The 18148-nt window shown below is 45.1% G+C and overlaps 1 protein-coding gene across 1 annotated transcript in view; it reads left to right on the top strand.

Moving 5' to 3' along the window:
* Positions 1–18148, top strand: part of ITIH5 (inter-alpha-trypsin inhibitor heavy chain 5) — a 40649-nt gene that overhangs the window by 15978 nt on the left and 6523 nt on the right. The window contains exons 8-11 of the mRNA XM_015629438.3: positions 11563–11734; positions 14215–14524; positions 17157–17710; positions 18079–18129. Coding sequence (XP_015484924.1) covers positions 11563–11734; positions 14215–14524; positions 17157–17710; positions 18079–18129 — 1087 coding nt within the window. The remainder of the gene's footprint in view (positions 1–11562; positions 11735–14214; positions 14525–17156; positions 17711–18078; positions 18130–18148) is intronic.

Below are 18148 nucleotides of genomic sequence, written 5' to 3'. Positions count from 1 at the left end.
GAGTCACATGCAAGGTCAGCTAAAAATAAAGTCAGCGATTGTAAAGTGCTCTTGTGGGTCAGCTGCAGTGACTTTGGCAAAGGACAGTTTTTGGATTGCATAAGCAAGGATGGGAAACATCAGCTGTGCACCTTTTCCTGGAGCAACTGGAAGAGATTTTGTACTTGACAGTCACCTGCCTTCACAAAGTAAATGGCAAAGTGACTCAAGTGGGGTCAGGATTTCATGCATCCTACAGTTCCCACAACCCAATTGTGAGTCATTTATCTTTTCCTCTCCCAAGGTTTTCCTTTTCCAACATGAATTTTTATCTGTTTGTGCCATCCCTTTTTTCCTAAGATATCTCAGTCTTTGAAGCAACAAATGTCCTGTTGCAAACACATAGAGCGGGACTGGCTGATCAGCTTGAATCAGATCATTGGAGGTGTTCTAAAAGTGTGTGGATGTGGCACTTGGAGACATGGTTTAGTGGTGAACACAGTGGTGCTGTGTTAATAATTGGACTTGATGTTCTTAGAGGTCTTTTGCAGCTTTAACAACTCTTTGGTTCTGTGATTAAGACCCTTGACACCTTCCCCTAACATCATTAAGAGATGTATTAACTTTGAGGGGAAGATATTTCTCCTCAGTTTTCATAGCCCCCGAGCTCTGGTGGTGTCCAGCAGACTCAGATGTGTTGCAGCACTCAAACTCCTCTGAGAACCTGAGCCTTTGCTACAGTCTCCTTTAATACTGGCAGGGAGATAAAGTTCAGGAATAGAAAATCCTTGGGCATGATGGGAAAAAATATTCATGTGCTCAAGGCTTTGCACATCATTACTGCTGTCCCACTGGCAAGGAAAATCCAAATGAACTTTGTTCCTTTGCCTGCAAAGAGACAGCAAGTTCTGTGTGGAACAGTTGCTTTTAACAGCCAGGAGAGCCTGGGGAAGAGGTTCTTTCTGCAGGGTTTACTGGGAAGCAAAATGATTTGCCCTTTGAGCAGTCCACCCTGCTGATTTTATGGTACCTTTGGCTAGGTAGAAGGGGACACAGCAGTTTTTCATTAATATAACCAGGAGAAAAAGGGTCCAGTTATAAGTTCACCACCTTGTGATTACCATCATTGTGCCCACCTTCACTGGACATGGTGAGAAAGGACCCTTGTTATAGAATGAGTGTTCCAAGCTGTGAATATGTCCACAAGAGGATGAATTTGCAGGTATTTTGTAGATGTATAGTAAGATAGAGTTGTTTCAACCACGGATTTGTTTCACCTTACTTTTCCCACAGGCAGTAAATGCCACACACTCAGTTAAGCAGTTGGCTTCACCGCAAGCCTGGCAACTTGTCAATGGTGGTGTGCCAGACTGTAATTTTCTCTCAGGTTAATTGCTCTAGGAGGAACCCAGCTGAAACTGGGACCTGCTGGGGATTTGCAAGGGCTTCAGTTCATTTGCCTGTGCCTGTCCAAGGGATGCTGTTGGTACCCTTGAGTCACACACACAGTGGAGCCCGTCTGAGGGCCCTGTGTGCCCAACCCCTCAACCCCTGTACCTCAGCACAGACACCCCCAAGGAGTTTCAGGGTGGTGAAGGAGCAGACAAGCACCTGAGCACTCAATGTTCTCCTTCCAAACTCCTCTGACTTCTGCTGGTTGCCACAGAACTGGCTGTGAGCCTGCTGACTGTTAGTCCAAATAATGGCTGCTGCCCAGGAGAACAGCCTGAAATCGCCAGGGAACTCTGGAAAAAGTGCTAATTCTAATTACAGCCTTCAGAGTGTTCAAAGCTACTGTGATGAGGAAAGTTTTGTCAGGTTTTCCATTTCTGTTGGAAAGAAACAACCCAAGAGAACACAGAAGAGCTGCCTGCAGCACCAACAACCCCATGCAGCTGCCTCCTGCTCAGGAGTACACCTCAGCAGTGTTATTTCAGTCCTCTCTGGAAGTGTGAATATAAGATATCTTATTTACTGTAGTATTTCTTATATCACATCCATGTAGACTTTATTTACTCAAAGAAAATAAAATTTCTCTTCCAAGAGAAATGCAATTACTTGTCGTGCAAAAAAATAATCTGTTGAACCCTTAAACTTTTAAATAATGACAGGGTCATGCAGAGAAACAAGCAAGCTTCAGAGGAAGATGCTTTCAGGTATTCAGGAGGAGAGCATCTGCCCCTGGTCTTAGGACTAACAGCCAATTTTGCTTCATGCTGAGGCAGTAGAAGCAGAGACAAAATTTCCTGGGAAGATCCCAGACCACCTATAAAGTGCAAGTCCTTTAATTGAGTTTGGAGTAAATAGGATGAAAAGGTGAGGGTCGAGTTTGCATGGAAATGCTGCTGAGGCTTGAACTGAAAACTCCTGAAGACACTGAGAGCTCTCCCAAATGTTTCAGTTGGACCATCACTGAGTTCATCAAAGGATGAACTGGAAACAGATGCTGCTGATATGCCAGATACAGCCCAGTGACCACCAGATAAAGCTGTAGTGAAATGGAAGTGGGGGAATGAAGCTGGGAAGTCAGTCCATGGATTTGGGTCACTGAGGTTTATGTACCAGAGCTACAGACAGCACAGCTCTTGGTCTGAGACTGGGATGAGGGCCCAGGCTGGCACTTAAATGGGCAGGAGGGTGGGTGGAGGCCCCAGCTGGGATTGGGCAGAGCCAATAAAGCCTCTTGGTATCCTCAAGGCTCTGGCAAATGAATAAAAGTCAGTGAAGTGAAAGCTCTTTCTTTAGTAGTCCTTTCCAAGCTGGAATTAAGGGTTTTTTTCCAGCTGCTGGAGCAACACCTGGAAGCTAGAACTGGCTTCTGTGTGTGCTTTCATCATGGCTCTGTTATGTGAATTTAGGTAGGTTATTTTCTTTGCCTGTGCTTGTCTCTTTGCAGAGTCTTGTCTCTTTAGCTGGCATACCCATGTCTGCACTTATGGCTGTACAAAGATCCCCCAAGTCTAAATGACACCAGATCTTTGTCAAGACTGAAGTTATTAGATTAGCACTGTTTGCAGCAACACTGCTATTTCCAAGCAAATACCCCTTCACCCTAAATTGGGGTGTGTCCTGCATTGCTCAACTGGGACCATTTGTTTCTGTTGCTGTGGAGAGCAGCTGAAGCTCAGAAGTGCTCATGGCACCTCACGTGGAATCCTGCTGGAGTGAGGTCTTCCATGTTGTATTACTGTCATCAAACAGCGTTCACAGGTAGCTCTGGCGTCCACATGATGCAATTTGAGGTCCCTTAGGAATGAGGGATATAGTGCTGTGTCATGAGGAGAGAGCTTTTGCTTGGATAGGTACCTTGATGCAGTGACTTAACCTTCTCTAAAAGGTCTGCTCTCTTCTCTGCAGAGTTTTGGGCAAAGAATTGGCTTCCTTTCATGTCTGAGGCAGTGGTTTAGGATTGAAATGGGCAGGGGAAGAGCTGGAGGCAGAGATGTGCAGGAGGGACTGGGGATCCTGGAGATGGAGATGCTGAGGGGGTTTGGAAATGGTGAAAATTTGGGGCAGGTGTTGGAGGACTCCGAGGGCCCTGTGGCAGACTTAGATGGGAAAACTGTCAAGTTTGCTTTTTTAAGGAACTGTTTAGTGCTCTTGCATTGCTTAATGCTAACCCTGAGCAAAAGTGCTGGGTCCATGCTTCAACCAACAAACCATTGTCACTGTTCCTCACTCACCGGAGATCAGACAATCCTAGAATGGTGTGAATTGGAAAGGTCCTTAAAGATAATCCAGTTCCAGCCCCCCTGCCATGGGCAGGGACACCTTCCACTAGACTGGGTTGTTTCAAGCCCTGTCCAACCTGGCCTTGGACACTTCCAGGGATGGGGCAGCCACAGCTTCTCTGGGCAGCCTGTGCCAGGGCCTCACCACCCCCACAGAGAAGAATTTCTTCCCAATATCCAATCTAAATCTCTTCTCTTTTAGTTTAAAACCAACCCCTCTTGTCCTGTCACTAAGATCCTCTTGTAAAGTCCCTACTGCATGTCCTGTAACAAAAATAAATGAAAATGGGGAAGTCACAGGGAGGAGCAGCACATGTCTCCTAGCAGGTTACACACATGGATGGGATGTTCTGAGTAGGGGCTAGAAAGCTTCAAACCTGGCAGGTTTCTGGCTGCTGAGACACCCACTCTGTGAGAGTGGCTACATGATGAAGGATGGAGGTAATCAGTATGAAGAGCATGATGAGCTGTGTCTCAGCTCAGTTCCTGCTCTGTAACACAGCAGTTGGTGATTCCTGAAATTGAGGGGATGTATTGTGGACAGCTTTTGGGCATGTCAGCTCTTCCCAGTGCTCTGTTGGGGCTGGTCTGTGTGATGGAAAATGACAGCACCCAATTATCGGAACAGTTTTCGTGCCCGGAATGGGATTACTGAGGATGGGCAGAGGGGGAGATGTCAAGCTCTGCATTGAGGGCATGGGGCATTTTCCCTTGGTGCTGACCTTTTGCTGCTATCTCCATGGAAATTTTTCGTCATGCTGACAGGGTGGGGGTTTGACTGTCTGATGGGCATGTTATGGGGTCTGATTCCACTTAAAATGAGCTAAGCACAAGAGAAGAATGTGGCCTTCAGACACTGCTGTGTCAGTCTGGCTGTGTGCCCATGCAGCCCTGTTGTTTCCAGTGAGGTTATTTCAGTATAGCACTGTGGGGCAGCCCTTAAGCTTTTCCCTTTGCCTTATTTACTGTATGGAATTGTTTACTGCTCCAACTGCAATCCATTCTGCACTGGGATAAGGGCTTCAAGTAACAATGCTTGGTGCTGATTAGAACTTGCCTCCTTAAATCTTCGCACTGGCATTTATTCACATCCTCAGTGCTGCAGTGAGATTGCAAAGACTGAGCACCTATTCTGCCCTCCAGACCCATGGAACTCCAAATCAACTTTTGAGATTAGTTTTTCATGAATTTATCCTCATCATTCTGCTGGGTGCTAGACAAGTGGGTTACCCCAACTGATGACATCTTTGAGGATGGTTTTATCATCCACTGAGCAAAAATTCAGTGCTTAAGTGTCCTGGATGGATGTGGAGCTAAGTGTTTCACTCCATGTTAAGTGAAAAATCTTTTTCAGAAAAGGCAGTAGGAACAAACATTTGTTCTAAGGGATGGCTGTTTTTCAGCCTGGGAAAATACAAAGCAATATTTTTAAGGCCATATAGGGAGTCAACAATGTTCAAGTGACCAGCAAAGGATCTGGGATGTTCAGGAGGGGGAGACTGGACAAGGGGATGGAGACAGACCTTTATTGTCCAGAACTCTGTATTCAAACTCCCTCCCATCACAGGCCTGTGTCAGTATTGAACAAAATGCTTGTTGTCTGGAATTGCGAAGGAGTTTTCCCTGGTTACACCATTCTTGTCTGCCAGGAAGAAAGCACAAAGATACATTGACAGGGAGAGGGGCAGTTGCAGTTCCTCAATTTCAGGACATTCCCTGGGGAGGCAAAAAGAGCCAATTGTCCTCTCTGAGAGTGGGATGAAGGAAGGTAAAACAATCCATGGATACACTTCTGGGTTAAACCCTGGTTCTGGTACAGAAGTCCCTGTTGCTGGCAGGTGACATGTGACCAGCATTATGTGGGCAGAAAGGACACTGGGACACAGAGGAAAGCAAAACTCATGTGATGTGGCTTCCAACCTCAGCAGATACAACAGTGCCCAAACCTTTGCTGTCTCTGAGCCTTGGCTGTTCCCTGTTATGTGCCAGTGGTGCTCCCACTGCATTCCCCTTGGCTCTGGACCTGAACTAAATCTATGACAGCACCTTGTCTGACCATGTTAGCACCATTTCAGGTGTGACTTTGATGCCTTTAAGCCTTTCCTTAAGTCACAGTACTAATTAATCCTTCTGACAGACCATGGGGACATTGATGAGCTTTGACTGTTGTTGTATGAAAATTCCAGCTCTGGATCTTCCTATCAGCTGCCTCTGCATGTTTGGAAAGGGAAAGAGAAGAACCAAAGCACAGAGGATATTGAAGGGGAGGAAGGAGCTCTTTTGTTTTTTATCCCTGTATTCCTTGCAATCTTTTGCCAAACAATATATTCACTTGTACTTCTCTCCTTTTTGCTGTAGGAGATCTCATTTCTGAGCCCTTCCCTGCCACTGTTGCACTCTCAGACATATTACTGGACAGAGCTATGGCTTCCTAATTCCCTCTGAGCTTACATTTTGTGCCTTAGCTCCCTTGTGAAAGTTGGTTTCTCAAAGGGATCTGGAAGGACAAAAGATGCAGAATTTTTATCTTCTAGTTTTGGGATTGTTTAGCACATGGATACAGATGGCCCCAGGTCTGCTCTCTGCAGGCTGTTCCTGTGCATCTGGTCCTGTCAGTGGCTCCCGTTTTCCAAAGGCTGTGGTTGGGAATGCTTTCCTCCCTGCTAGCACTGCTCTCTAGACAGGCTGATCCTGAGCCCAAGCAGTTCCCTGGTGCTGGCTGAGCTGGAAGAGGCTGTGTCACTGGTGATGAAGTCCTGCTGCCCAGCTGTTGCGAGGGTGGCTGGATGAAACACTTAGAAGTGCGATGGAAAGTGTGAATACGTGGGCTTGGGATATGCATTTTAATGAGGTGTTTGAATTCTCCCCTTGCTGCCCAGCAGGGCCGAGGTCTGGCAGTGCCACAGCTCCTAACAACCACATATTGTGTCCCTGTGAGCTGCACAGCTCTCAGGGTAGCCAGGCCTCACCCTCACCCCGCTCCCCTAACAAACAAGGGACTGTGGAAGAAATGTCACCAGGACTCAGATTCCTCCTAAAAGGTGCCCAGATGGTCTGACATCATCCCAGATGTCTCTGAGGCAGACCTTTGGCCCAAAGAAAGGCTGAAGGCTCTCAGCTTTCCCTAAGAGTGTGTATCTTCCCATGCTTTGTTCCAGCAGTGCTTAGGCAAGATGAGGTCTGTCAGCGTTAATTCCAAGGGCTGGGTACAAGGGTGGCAGATCACAGCCACACTCGAGTGTAGCTGAGGGAGCTCTGCTCTTCCTGCTATTGCTGGGGCTGGTGCAGCTCTGAATCACCCTGGCTGTGATTCAGGGCCTGTAGCAAGAACCAGACAGGCAGCAGCTATGCTGCATGTCCAGCAGGACATACAGGAGGTGACAGGGAAGGTCAGAGTGGTGGCTGGGGCCTGGCTTGTCCCAGGCCTTGTAGGCTTGAGCAGACACTGTTTGCTCATCATTCAGGCAGTGTGAGCTCCTCTTCCCTCCTCTCATCATTTATGAAGCACAGACATAAACTGTGGTCACTCCTGGCAGTCATGTTCACCTCACCTGTCCCCAGCTGTAGACCAGGGTTGTCCTGCTCCAGGTTTGGGGGTGATATGTCATAACCATGGAGATGGCTGTTTCAGCCCCAAGATTTCAGCTGTGTTGGCAGCTCATTCACCAGCAAAATTCCTCATCTCAAATGCAGTGGCAATTTAGTCTCTACCCCTCAGCTCAATTTTATCTGTGTTAATTTGAGGGAAACGGATGAATCTTCCCCCACCAAGTTATCCTCTTTTAAATCCATGTTTAAAACTTGACTCTGACATATACAAACTATTCCCAAATGGTAAAAAAGGATTTTTATTCAGCTCTTCTGGACCTGCCATCCTGCCATCCTTTGCTTTAATCCTTGCTCCAAATGCATCAACCCAGGGAAACATGTTGGGAAAAGTATTTCACCTTGCAGCACCTGGCACAGAGATACTGGAGCCCTAAACTCTTTCTCCTCACTGTGAATGGGTCCAGCTTATCTCCAAAATGAACCAGTGTCATGGGCACAGCCATAGAGGAATGTTCTGGCCCTCAGCAGGGTAGAAATGGTTAATTTTCTGCCTCTTTGGCAGGAGTTTCAGTGGAATGACTCACTGAGGCCAGGTGGGAGTGGAACTGCAAGAACCCCATTGGCAGCAGAGCAGTTTGGGAATCCCATGGCAGCCACAGCCCTTGGCTCCTTGGAGCCAGGAGAAGTTGCAGCTTGTAGGCCTTACAAGGACAAACAGAAACCTGCTGCTGGATCCCAGCTGAAGCTGCAGGCAGAAGAGCTTTGCAAAGCCTGGCCTGGGGTCTGGTGGAGATGGAGGAGAGAGCTGGGCACCAATTACACTTGGTCATAGCCAAATCCTTCATGATTTTACCAAGATATCCTCCTTATTAAAAGCTGATTTTGCCTGCCAGCTCCTGAATCATATCCAGCAGTCTGAGGAAAGTCACATCTCTCTCATAAACCATTAGTGGGTGAGGAATGCTGACATGTTGTTGCCACCCCATGAGGACAGAAGTCTTTAGGACATACCTGGGAGTCCTAATGAGCTGGGAAGAGAGATGGGAATAAGAAGAGACAGGAAATAGGAATATTCAGAGCACTCTGGGAAAGGTGGAGAGACAGCTCAGCTCCTTTTGGCTCCAGCAAGAATCAGAATGCTCAGGACAGGGCAGGATTAGTTCCTGAGGTGAGTCCCACCTTCTCTGCTTGAAGGCAATGCCTGGAGACAGGCACTTCCAGACAGTGACTCAGCCCATCCTAAAACCAGTCCCAGACAGATGGGATGGATTATTCCCTGGAGGTGGCTTCCCTTGCCTCGAGCAGGATTAGATGTGATGCCCAGCTTTTCGATGACTGAGTTGGGAAAGCGGAATCCCACCCTTTGTTTTTACTGTGAATGGAGTAAAAAGCTGCAGGAGAGTGAACATATGGCCTCCCTCACTCTGTTTGCTTTGGAGCAAAACCATGTGTGCATGCACACACACACTTGTACATATGTTTGTGTGCATGTTACATAAATTCAAAGGGTTTTAATTTAAGTTGCAGAGGCAAGCACAGGATACAGATGCCAGAATCCAGGCTGTCAGTGCATATCCATTAAAATATGGCAGAAGGTTTTTCCTGGGAAAAATTGACTCAAACTCTGGAGTGACAAAAATGAGGCAAAAAGCAAAGAGGAAATGTAAGAAGAGGAGGGAGATGGTCCCAGCCCCACATTTGGCCCCTGTATGAGGGTGTGGGGAAGTGCTGGGTTTCCTGGGAATGTCTGAGTTCCCTCCTGATCCTCTCTGCAGTTCTAGCTTGGATGCTGTATACACCAAGGTACTTCTGCTCTGTGTTGTTTTACCCTTTCCTTTTCTTTTGGCTGAACACAGGCAAGAATGTCAAAAGGAATTTGTGAGCACATGGGAAGTGAGATGCAGCCTCTCTGCAAGTAGGCCAAAGCAAGATTATTTCTCCTCTTGCCTTGTTCTCAGAAACAGCAGAGCTTATTTGGGCCCAATAAATCCCTCTGAGAAAAGTGCTGTTTCACAGAATTGGAAAAAAACAACTGAAAAGAAGGGGTTTTGTAATGGGAGAGGTCAAGCAATGTTAATTATAATCAGAGAGCTGTAATATAGATAATGAGATTTGGGGAGTTTTTCTTCAAATCATTGCCTCTAGGAACCTCTGTTTCTCTGCTATGTGGGAGTAGAGGGGATGTTTATGTAGGGAGTCTTTGTGATCTTCTGTTCCTTTATTTAACACCCTGCCCAAATCTCCTTCAGAACTTGGCAAGGAACATGCTCACATGCAGGATAGAAGGTTCTCCATCTTCACTTTCTGCTTACTTTGATCAATTTTTTGAGGAACAAATACTCAGGCTAACCTCGTTATCATGGAATAAAGTCCTTTTCTTTGCTGTGTGATTGCTGTATGTGCACATGTGGGATAGCTTGTCTGATTGAACTGTGGGCTGGGGACCCCAATTTTGGGAACCTCTCACTTTCTGACTTTGACACAATTACAAAAATAGCCTGATTTTCCTCTCTGTAAAATGGGATGCTGATGGAAGGTGTCTCTGAAAGGTGATGTCATGCATTATCTGAAGCATCTGTACAATACAAACAGTGTTGTAAAAGAGGAGCTTCTTTTTCAAATATCTGATTATTTAGCCCAACTTTGCCAGTTTCTGTGGACTGTTAGACTGGAGACAGCCTCCATATTTTGGGCAGGAATTCACTTTTGTGAAGGTTTGTTTGGTGCACATTATGATGTGAACCTAGTGGGGTTCTCCCCTTCTCTTTGAAAGAATCTGTTCCACCAGCATTTGCTTTAATATTCTTGTCTGTGAAACAGTGGTGGGACGTGGAGGAATGTTCCAGCTAAGCAAATGGAGGGATTAATCCTGAGATCCCTGCAGAAGGAAAATGATTTGCACAGAAGATAGAAGCAGGGAAAGTCTCCAGACTTGGCTCCAGAATGTTTGGAGCTATGGGAAATATTCCCCTTAATTTCAGGTGGACTGAGAGCCAAGGCACCAGCTGTGAGGATTAGATTTGTTTGCAGTTGCATCACTGCATCATCATCTGCCATGCAGAATCCAGAGGGACATTGATGACACAGCTTGATCAGTCCTTTTAGCCCTTTTCCAAACTGTCTTTACATAGCAACATCAGGCCTAGGCTTATGTGGTTTCCAGCACTGCTGATTACTTCTATATTTTTTCTGGACTAGCCCTTCACGTATTTTCCTGACAGGCATGAGAGAAACCTTTAAAAGCTGGTGAGCCCACCATATTATTTCCTGCATAGCTTTCCTTGGAATTTGGGAGGCTTAATGGTGGCCAAGAAGGGGCTGAGCTGAGAATCTGCTGATTTTTCTGCTTAGATATTGCCTCATATTCCTCCCATGTGTTTTGCATCCAAATACAGGGTATGTTTGCATGGACAGAGGCTGCTTTTGTGCAATTTCTCCAAGTCTTACTCAGCTGAAGTCTGTCTCCATGTGAACACAGCTTCATGGCTGCTAAATCCAAGCTGGTCTCTCTGAGGGGAGCTGGACACCTCTGCAGTCTTCCTCTTGACATTTCCTCAGGGGTCTGGCTTTCCCAGAACCCAGGATCCTTAATCTCCTTTAAGAATTCATCTTGTGACCAGCTTGCCTCACTCTGTTGCCTGTGTTTACATAGTATGATGAACAGTTGGCATATTGATGAAAAATAATATGCCTGGTGACAAAATTGACTGGCAGGTAGAATCTGCAATGACTAGTCAGGACTTCTTTTTATATCTAGTTAACTGAATTTATTAACCTAAACATTTATTAATTGCTGGAACTATTCATTAGAGTGTATATGTAGCAAATAGTATCCTAATTATGAACATGGAATCTGCATCCTTTAACATGTTTGCAGGTTTTTTTTAACTTATAAATCACCTATTTTAAATATATTCCACTTGCAGCTTACTGCCAATCTAGAGTGCGTTAGACAAACTCTAAGAGTTTGTTATTTGTCATTATCACTCACTCTCCCTTAATTCAGTACATGGTTCTCCCCATCACTGGGAGCTTTTATCCTAATTTTGATGCCTGATTTTTAAGCTTAGTTAGATCTAGATGTGCCTCACAAGACCTTTTGGGCAAGAGTTGTTTTTCACCTCCTATTTGCCCAGCCCCTGGCACCACAGAGATCAGGCCTTGCTATAGGGAAGGACATCCCTATTTTCTTCATCAGCCAAACTGGCAATGTAGACATATCTAAAAGATAAGAGAACATCTTAAAACTAAATTCTTGCCCACTAAAACACTGAGAGTTGTGTCTGCTTCTTTCTTTTTCTAGACCAAAGAAGCTCTCTTCACAATTCTCCAGGACCTAAGGCCTGAAGACCACTTCAACATCATTGGCTTTTCCAACCGAATAAAGGTCTGGCAGCAGGACCGGCTGGTGCCAGTTACTCCAAATAACATCAGGGATGCCAAAAAGTACATCCATAACATGTCACCTACTGGAGGTATGACCAGAGACAGGGATGGGACTAATTGTGTTATCCAATTAACTACAACAGAACAGAGAGTGCTGAATGTGGTCCTGGAGCATATAGAATAAAAAGACATTGGGATTTAGCTCATGGGACAAGGGGGTCCCTTCACCTCCACTCAGGGTTATGTGTTCTCTATTAACATGATGGGAAAGTTTCCTCAAACCCTGCCCATTGCAGGGGGTTTGGACAAGATGGCCTTTAAATGTTCCTTCCAACCAAAATGAGTCTGTGATTCTGTATACCTATTAAACCAAATTTGATTCCATTCTCTTGTTTATCTGGTGACACCATTGGAATGAGAAAGCTTCCAAAGTTATTTCTTGAGTCCACAGATGAAAACATACACTGGCAAAGGACACACAGTGCCAGTATTGTGTAGTTTCTGAAAGGCTCTGTGAAAGCAGGCTCATGATTTTGTCTGGGCTGGAAACCCCAGGGATGGAGCACACACTGTGGGATGTGGGATTGCCTTCTGCAGGAGTAAGTTTCTCACCTAGTACTGTCTTCTCATCTCTACCAAGGAGCAGCCAAAATTATATTTGAGAATTTCTTGGCCCTTTTTGCTTATGCCTTGTTGCCTGGAGGGAAGTAGGCAGAGAAAACCCCAGAACTGTGGCAGAGTGCAGGCATGAGTTTTAATTTGATTCATAGGTCTCCTGTGAGGCTATGGACAGCAGTATAAAAAGATCTCCAGCTACAGTGAGACTTGTAATCAAACATATTCCAGCAGCTGTGCCCAGAGGGCTGCAAAATGACCTATTCAAATCCTTCCCCATGGAAGTAGTCACAGCTGGTTGAAGGTCAGGAAGGCCTTCCTGTGGCTGCCCCTGAGCAGTGACCACTCCTAGCAGAGGAAACCCTCAGATGGAGGAACAGGGCAAACAGGATGGTTGGCTGTGCTGTTTGTGTTGTGAGAGGAATTGCTTAGGAAGTGGTTAAGGGACCTGCCCAGTTAAACAATTACCAATAGTGGGACTAAACTCAGAGAACAAAGCCTTTTATTCCAGAAATGCCAAGAGAGCTGTGCAGGAACCAGCTGGGTTTGCCCATGAACCTGCCAGGGAACAAAAGTAAAAGGAAATGATTGACTGTAGCTCAACAGGAAGGTGTAGTGATTCTCCACCACAGGTACTTCAGTTTTGGCTAACTGTGCTTTCCCTATAAAGGTGCTGTTCCTTGACTATCTTCCAGTGAACATGAACACACACAAAGAACATTACACCCCTGTGCTGTACTTACATACCAAAGAAACGGGAGAAAAATCCTGCTGCTAAATACCTGAGCATGTGGCAAAAGGCAGTTTTCAGTGCTTGGTAGTTCTATGATACAACTGAATATAAAATTACACACTGTGCTACATGACATGGATTTCTTCTGGTTTTGGGGAAAATTGTCTTTCTGAAATTTTGGATCTGCCTGGAGATTGAGAGAGTTAGGATATTTGGGTGCAGGTTTTTTGGTTGAGAACCATTTTGCAGAAGACAGAGTCAGGATTTTGAGGACTTTTCAGAAGTCTTTTCTGCTTCCCTGTTCCTTGTCTTGCTGCAGTCACTGGAGCTGTGCACACTGAGTTTCTAGGTTTATGCTGTATGGGCTTTCTATCACATCTTGTTGACAACCTTCCTAGATCTCTCTTTCCAGACCCTCAGGAGTCAGCTGTGTATGGCTCTTAACCCATTTCACCAGCTTTGTTTCTAAGAGCTGTTTTTTAACCCCAATGTGTTTATTTTGCAAAGGTCCCGCAGCCAATCCCTCTGTGCTTTGACTAGAAATACGTGGAGAAAGGGAATACTTGTACTCATTTTCCTGTTTTCTTTTTTTTTTTTTTAATTTTTTGAACACACTGTGGGCTTGGATCCTTTTCATGCCTATTCTAATGTACATCTGTACCCTCATTTACTTTGTTTTCTCCCTCCCACCCCACTTCAGGCAATTCTATTCTTTACTAGCCAGTTGTTTTGTGCAAACACACTCCTCAGCTCCCTTTAAACTTTGTATCCCCTGGGGTGTGAAGAATGAACCCATCCACTAGTTTTCCCATTTGAAGGCTTTTTTCCTGACTCCAAGTGTTGTGACCATCAGAAAAAAAATGAGAACTTTTCCTAGTTCAGATATCATCTGGGAGAGTCCCATAATAAAGTTTAACAATTTTTGTTTTTACCAGCCAAACATAGTATGATTGTTGACCAGACAAATTGTTGTACATTGAGGCATTCAACAGCAATTTCACATGACAAACTGAAATTCATAACTCAGTTCATAAGACCATAAACAGCTGTGCCAAACTGGTGCTAAATAACAGAGCTGAACTGAAGGCCTAGAGCAACTTCATGTGGAGAAAAGGGACATCCTGATGTCCAGAGGAGCGGTCACCTCACTAAAAGGAGCTCAATTATTCACACCACTCTTAGAAGGAGAAATGATCTCTAATCACTCTGGTACCTTCCCAGGGACTAATATTAACGGGGCTCTGCAGACCGGGGCGAAGCTGCTGAATGATTACATTGCTCAGAATGACATTGACGCCAGGAGCGTGTCCCTGATCATCTTCCTCACGGATGGGAGGCCGACTGTTGGGGAAACACAGTCATCCAAAATCCTCAGCAACACCAAGGATGCCATCCGGGATAAATTCTGCCTTTTCACCATCGGCATTGGCAACGACGTGGACCACAAGCTGCTGGAGAGGATGGCACTGGAGAACTGTGGCATGACGAGGCTTTTCCAGGAGGATGAGGATGCAGCCAGCCACCTCAAGGGGTTTGTTCTGCTTTTTCTGTTCTTTGGGTTCTCTGGGAAAGCATTTTGGGATGGAAAATCCTTTAGTGAGACGTGGCAAGAAATTGGAGCTTCACTGAGGCTCAGCTCTGGTTGGGAGAGGCAGAGTTTGATCAGATACTCTGAATGGCTACCCAGAAATTTCTTTTTTCTTAGCAGACCCCCTGAGATGTACTGGAGCTTCCCAAACCCTCAGAAAAAGGCATTTTTTTCCCTAATTCAGATCATTGTTTTAGACATATAAACCCAGAGAGCTGGGGGGTACAGGTCCCAACTCGTCAAAGGTAGATGCTGGCAGGAGAGGATGCATTTCATACATCAAATCAACAACATGAACAGCATGGTGGGGATCAGGAATGAAGATTCCATTTTGGAGCAAAATAAATTACTTATTTAATTTTTGGAAATGATAACTTTTTGCCCAAGATCAAAAATATTTGACTTTGAAAAACACACTAAGATCATTACTGGGATAACCATATAGTCACTTAATTTCCTCATTCTTTGTGACCTAAAGTCCTCATAAGTTTCCTGAAATCCTCATCCTTCAGTAGGACCAGAGATTATGTTCCTTTTCTGTGATAAGGGAGCTGTAGTCTAAGGGGAGACCCTGGAAAGGAACAGCAAAAAGATATGTGACCACATCTCTGACCAAAACATTTGGCAATGTGTCAGTGTTTCCAAATAAAAATGTGTGGCTTTCACCCCCAAAATGTTGGTGTTTTAACCACAGAAACCAGAAAGAGACAGAAATTTAGTACTGACCTCTCTCCTGGCTCATGCCTAGCTTCTCTGGAGCAATAAATCCAAGCACTTTCCACCAGGGCTTTGCCTTCTGTTATGTGTGGACAAGCATTCCTTCTAAACTAAATTCTGTAGATCCATCTGTCACTCCACCCACGTCATTTCCTCCTCAGGACATGTCCTTTGGATAGTAAGTGCCATTCCCTGGCAAATAGAGGATTTCTGATTGATTGGGCTGTGGGAGTCCAGTGCTGCAAGTACTTGTTCAAACGCCTCTCTCTGATGAACAGCTCACTGTTTATCAAGCTCAGTCACGGCAAACCCATTTGGCATCTGGTGCCAAATTTATACAGAAAAGCACAATCTCTGCTGGAGGCCAATTCAAACCTCAGTTGGAGGGAAAACCTACATGGGTGCCAATGTAATTTTTTTCATTCTCTGCAGGTTGTGTTTTTATACAGATACTTCCTTGAATTGTACTCTAAGACAGGTTGGGTATCTCCACCGTTTGCTACAACTCAAAAGTTAATTTATAGAGAGTTCTCAAGTTTAATTCAGTCATGTTTTTAAATCTGGTGAGGTCTCTGCATGAAAGACAGTGAGTGCTCAGACAGACTTTAAAAGAAAGTAAACCAGTTCAGGGTTTGGGTTCCCTTGGAGAGAGAATAAAGCAGGAAGTGTGACTTTCGCTTCCAGACAGTCTGTTTTACCAGATGTGTCAAATAAATGCAGCTTGAACTAAAAAAGGGCTGAGGCCAATTCTTTGTTTATTTACCAAATTAAACTCAAATGACTTGCCAAGAGATGAGCAGTTTGGCATTTAAATGGGAAATATGGTATTCTTGGAGCAGCTTGGGAGGAACCTTCAAAAGTACACTGCTGTAGGGAAAACATTATTGTAAACTTGGGCTTTGAGCCTTGTGAAAGTTTTCTGTGCTGTTCAGTGCAAGGTGTTCTCACAAGAGTGGCTGGTCACGTTAACAAAGCATTAAAGGGTAAACCTCCCTGGTTCCATGAAAAACATGCCTTGCTCCAGCAGAGAAAGAACCATGAGGAAATGAGTTCTCTTGTGCCAGGGTGCCTGTACATAGCAGCTAGAATTCCTACATTCCTTGGAAATGTTCTCATTTATGGGGGGCATGGTGAGATTCCTTCTAGATTTTCTTTCTCTGTTGGACCTCAGAAAACTGTATTCCTGCCTGTCCCTCACTGACAACCCAATCTAGGGGTCTTTCAGCTTTGGTTTGGAATCTCTTCAGCTCCCATTTTGGCCTTACAGTTTCTGTCTCTGGGATACCATGTGTAACACCGCCAGAAACCTGTAGGTAACAGCATCTCCTCTAAGTACATTTTTTAATAACTGGGGTGCTTTCCATGAATCTTGGAAGCCAATAATTTACCTTCAAGTGGTCAAAAATATCTCCTTGCAGAGGTCTGGAACTGTAGTGGAAGGGAGGTGACTGTCAGGACATGCTGTTATGGTTATGAACATACTTAAGAGACTGTTTAGATGCCCGAGGAACAGTGAAGATTAAAATGAGGCAGAGAATAATTTTGGTTGACAGGGACCTCTGGATATCCTGTAATTCAGCCTTCTGCTCTGAGAAGAGCTAACTTCAAGTTTAGGTGAGGTTTCTCAAGGCTTTGTCTACTCAGGTTTTGAAAAGCCCTAAGGGCAGAGGTCCCCCCACCCTGTTTTTCTGGGCCAAGTTAGAGTGGATGTGGTAGTTAAATTTGGATCCCAATGGCTCAAACTGTCCCTGAATGACTTAGGAGCCATTTTAGATAACCTGACTGTGTCCTTGTGGGTGTACAAGTGCAAGAGTGTGTTCACACAGGGCTAACGGTGAAAAATGTGTCTTGATTTAAGGTTCTATGATGAAATAGGGACACCCCTTCTCTCTGACATCCGTGTTGATTACCCCGAAGATGATGTGGAGCAGGTCACCCAGAACTTCTTCCCCAACTACTTCAATGGCTCTGAAATTATCATAGCCGGCAAACTCATCAACCGCACCTCGGATAAACTCCACGTGGAGGTGACTGCCAGCAATTCCAAGAAGTACATCCTCCTCAAAACAGATGTGGCCATTGACCTGCTGAGCAGAAATGACATCAGAGGTGTCCCCGGCCTGGAGGATAGCAAAGGTGACAATAATTACATCGAGAGGGCGTGGAGTTACCTCACCATCAAGGAATTGCTCAACTCTCGGCTGAAGAGTGATGACAGTCAGGAAAAGGACAATTTGATGGAAAAAGCCAAGTCAATGGCCTTGGCTTACAATTTTGTTACCCCCTTCACTGTTCTGAAGATGAAAGAGGCCGGTCTCCACTCAGAGCCACCTCAGGAGGAGTTTATGAGCCCTTCCACTGATGGCATCGGGGAAAAGGTGCAGAGCCTGCAGGGGCACAAGGCCCCACCAGGTATGAGAGAAGAATAACCTTGTTCTGGTAAAAACATCTTCCTGCATGGGCAATGTCTCATGGCTGACTTTGGCACAGGGGCGATCTGGACAGTGAACTGAGGGGCAGAGCTGAGATTTTCATACCAATTTTGGTAACTGTGGGCTGGGTAACCTTCAGCAAATCTTTTAGGCCCCTCACATCCCCTTGAAACACTTACTGCTCTGTAGGAACTACTGGAGAAAAATTGGTGTTCTACATTAAACTTAAAGTGTTTTCAGGAATATATCCCATAATGTCTCTGGATAATATTTGGGAAATATTATTGTAATATGTCTCTTTCTGCTTCTCAGTAAGTAATTGTAACAGCCTTCCTTACCCACTTCTAGGTGTACGCAGAGGGCAGGATAAACAGAGAATTAAAATCTCCAAAACTTCAGGTCAGTGCCTGTTTTCATG

The sequence above is a fragment of the Parus major genome, chromosome 1A (genome assembly GCF_001522545.3).
Source record: "Parus major isolate Abel chromosome 1A, Parus_major1.1, whole genome shotgun sequence".
NCBI classification, from domain to species: domain Eukaryota; kingdom Metazoa; phylum Chordata; class Aves; order Passeriformes; family Paridae; genus Parus; species Parus major.
Note: the sequence above shows the minus strand (reverse complement) of the source record. Positions and strands in the feature narration are given on the sequence as shown.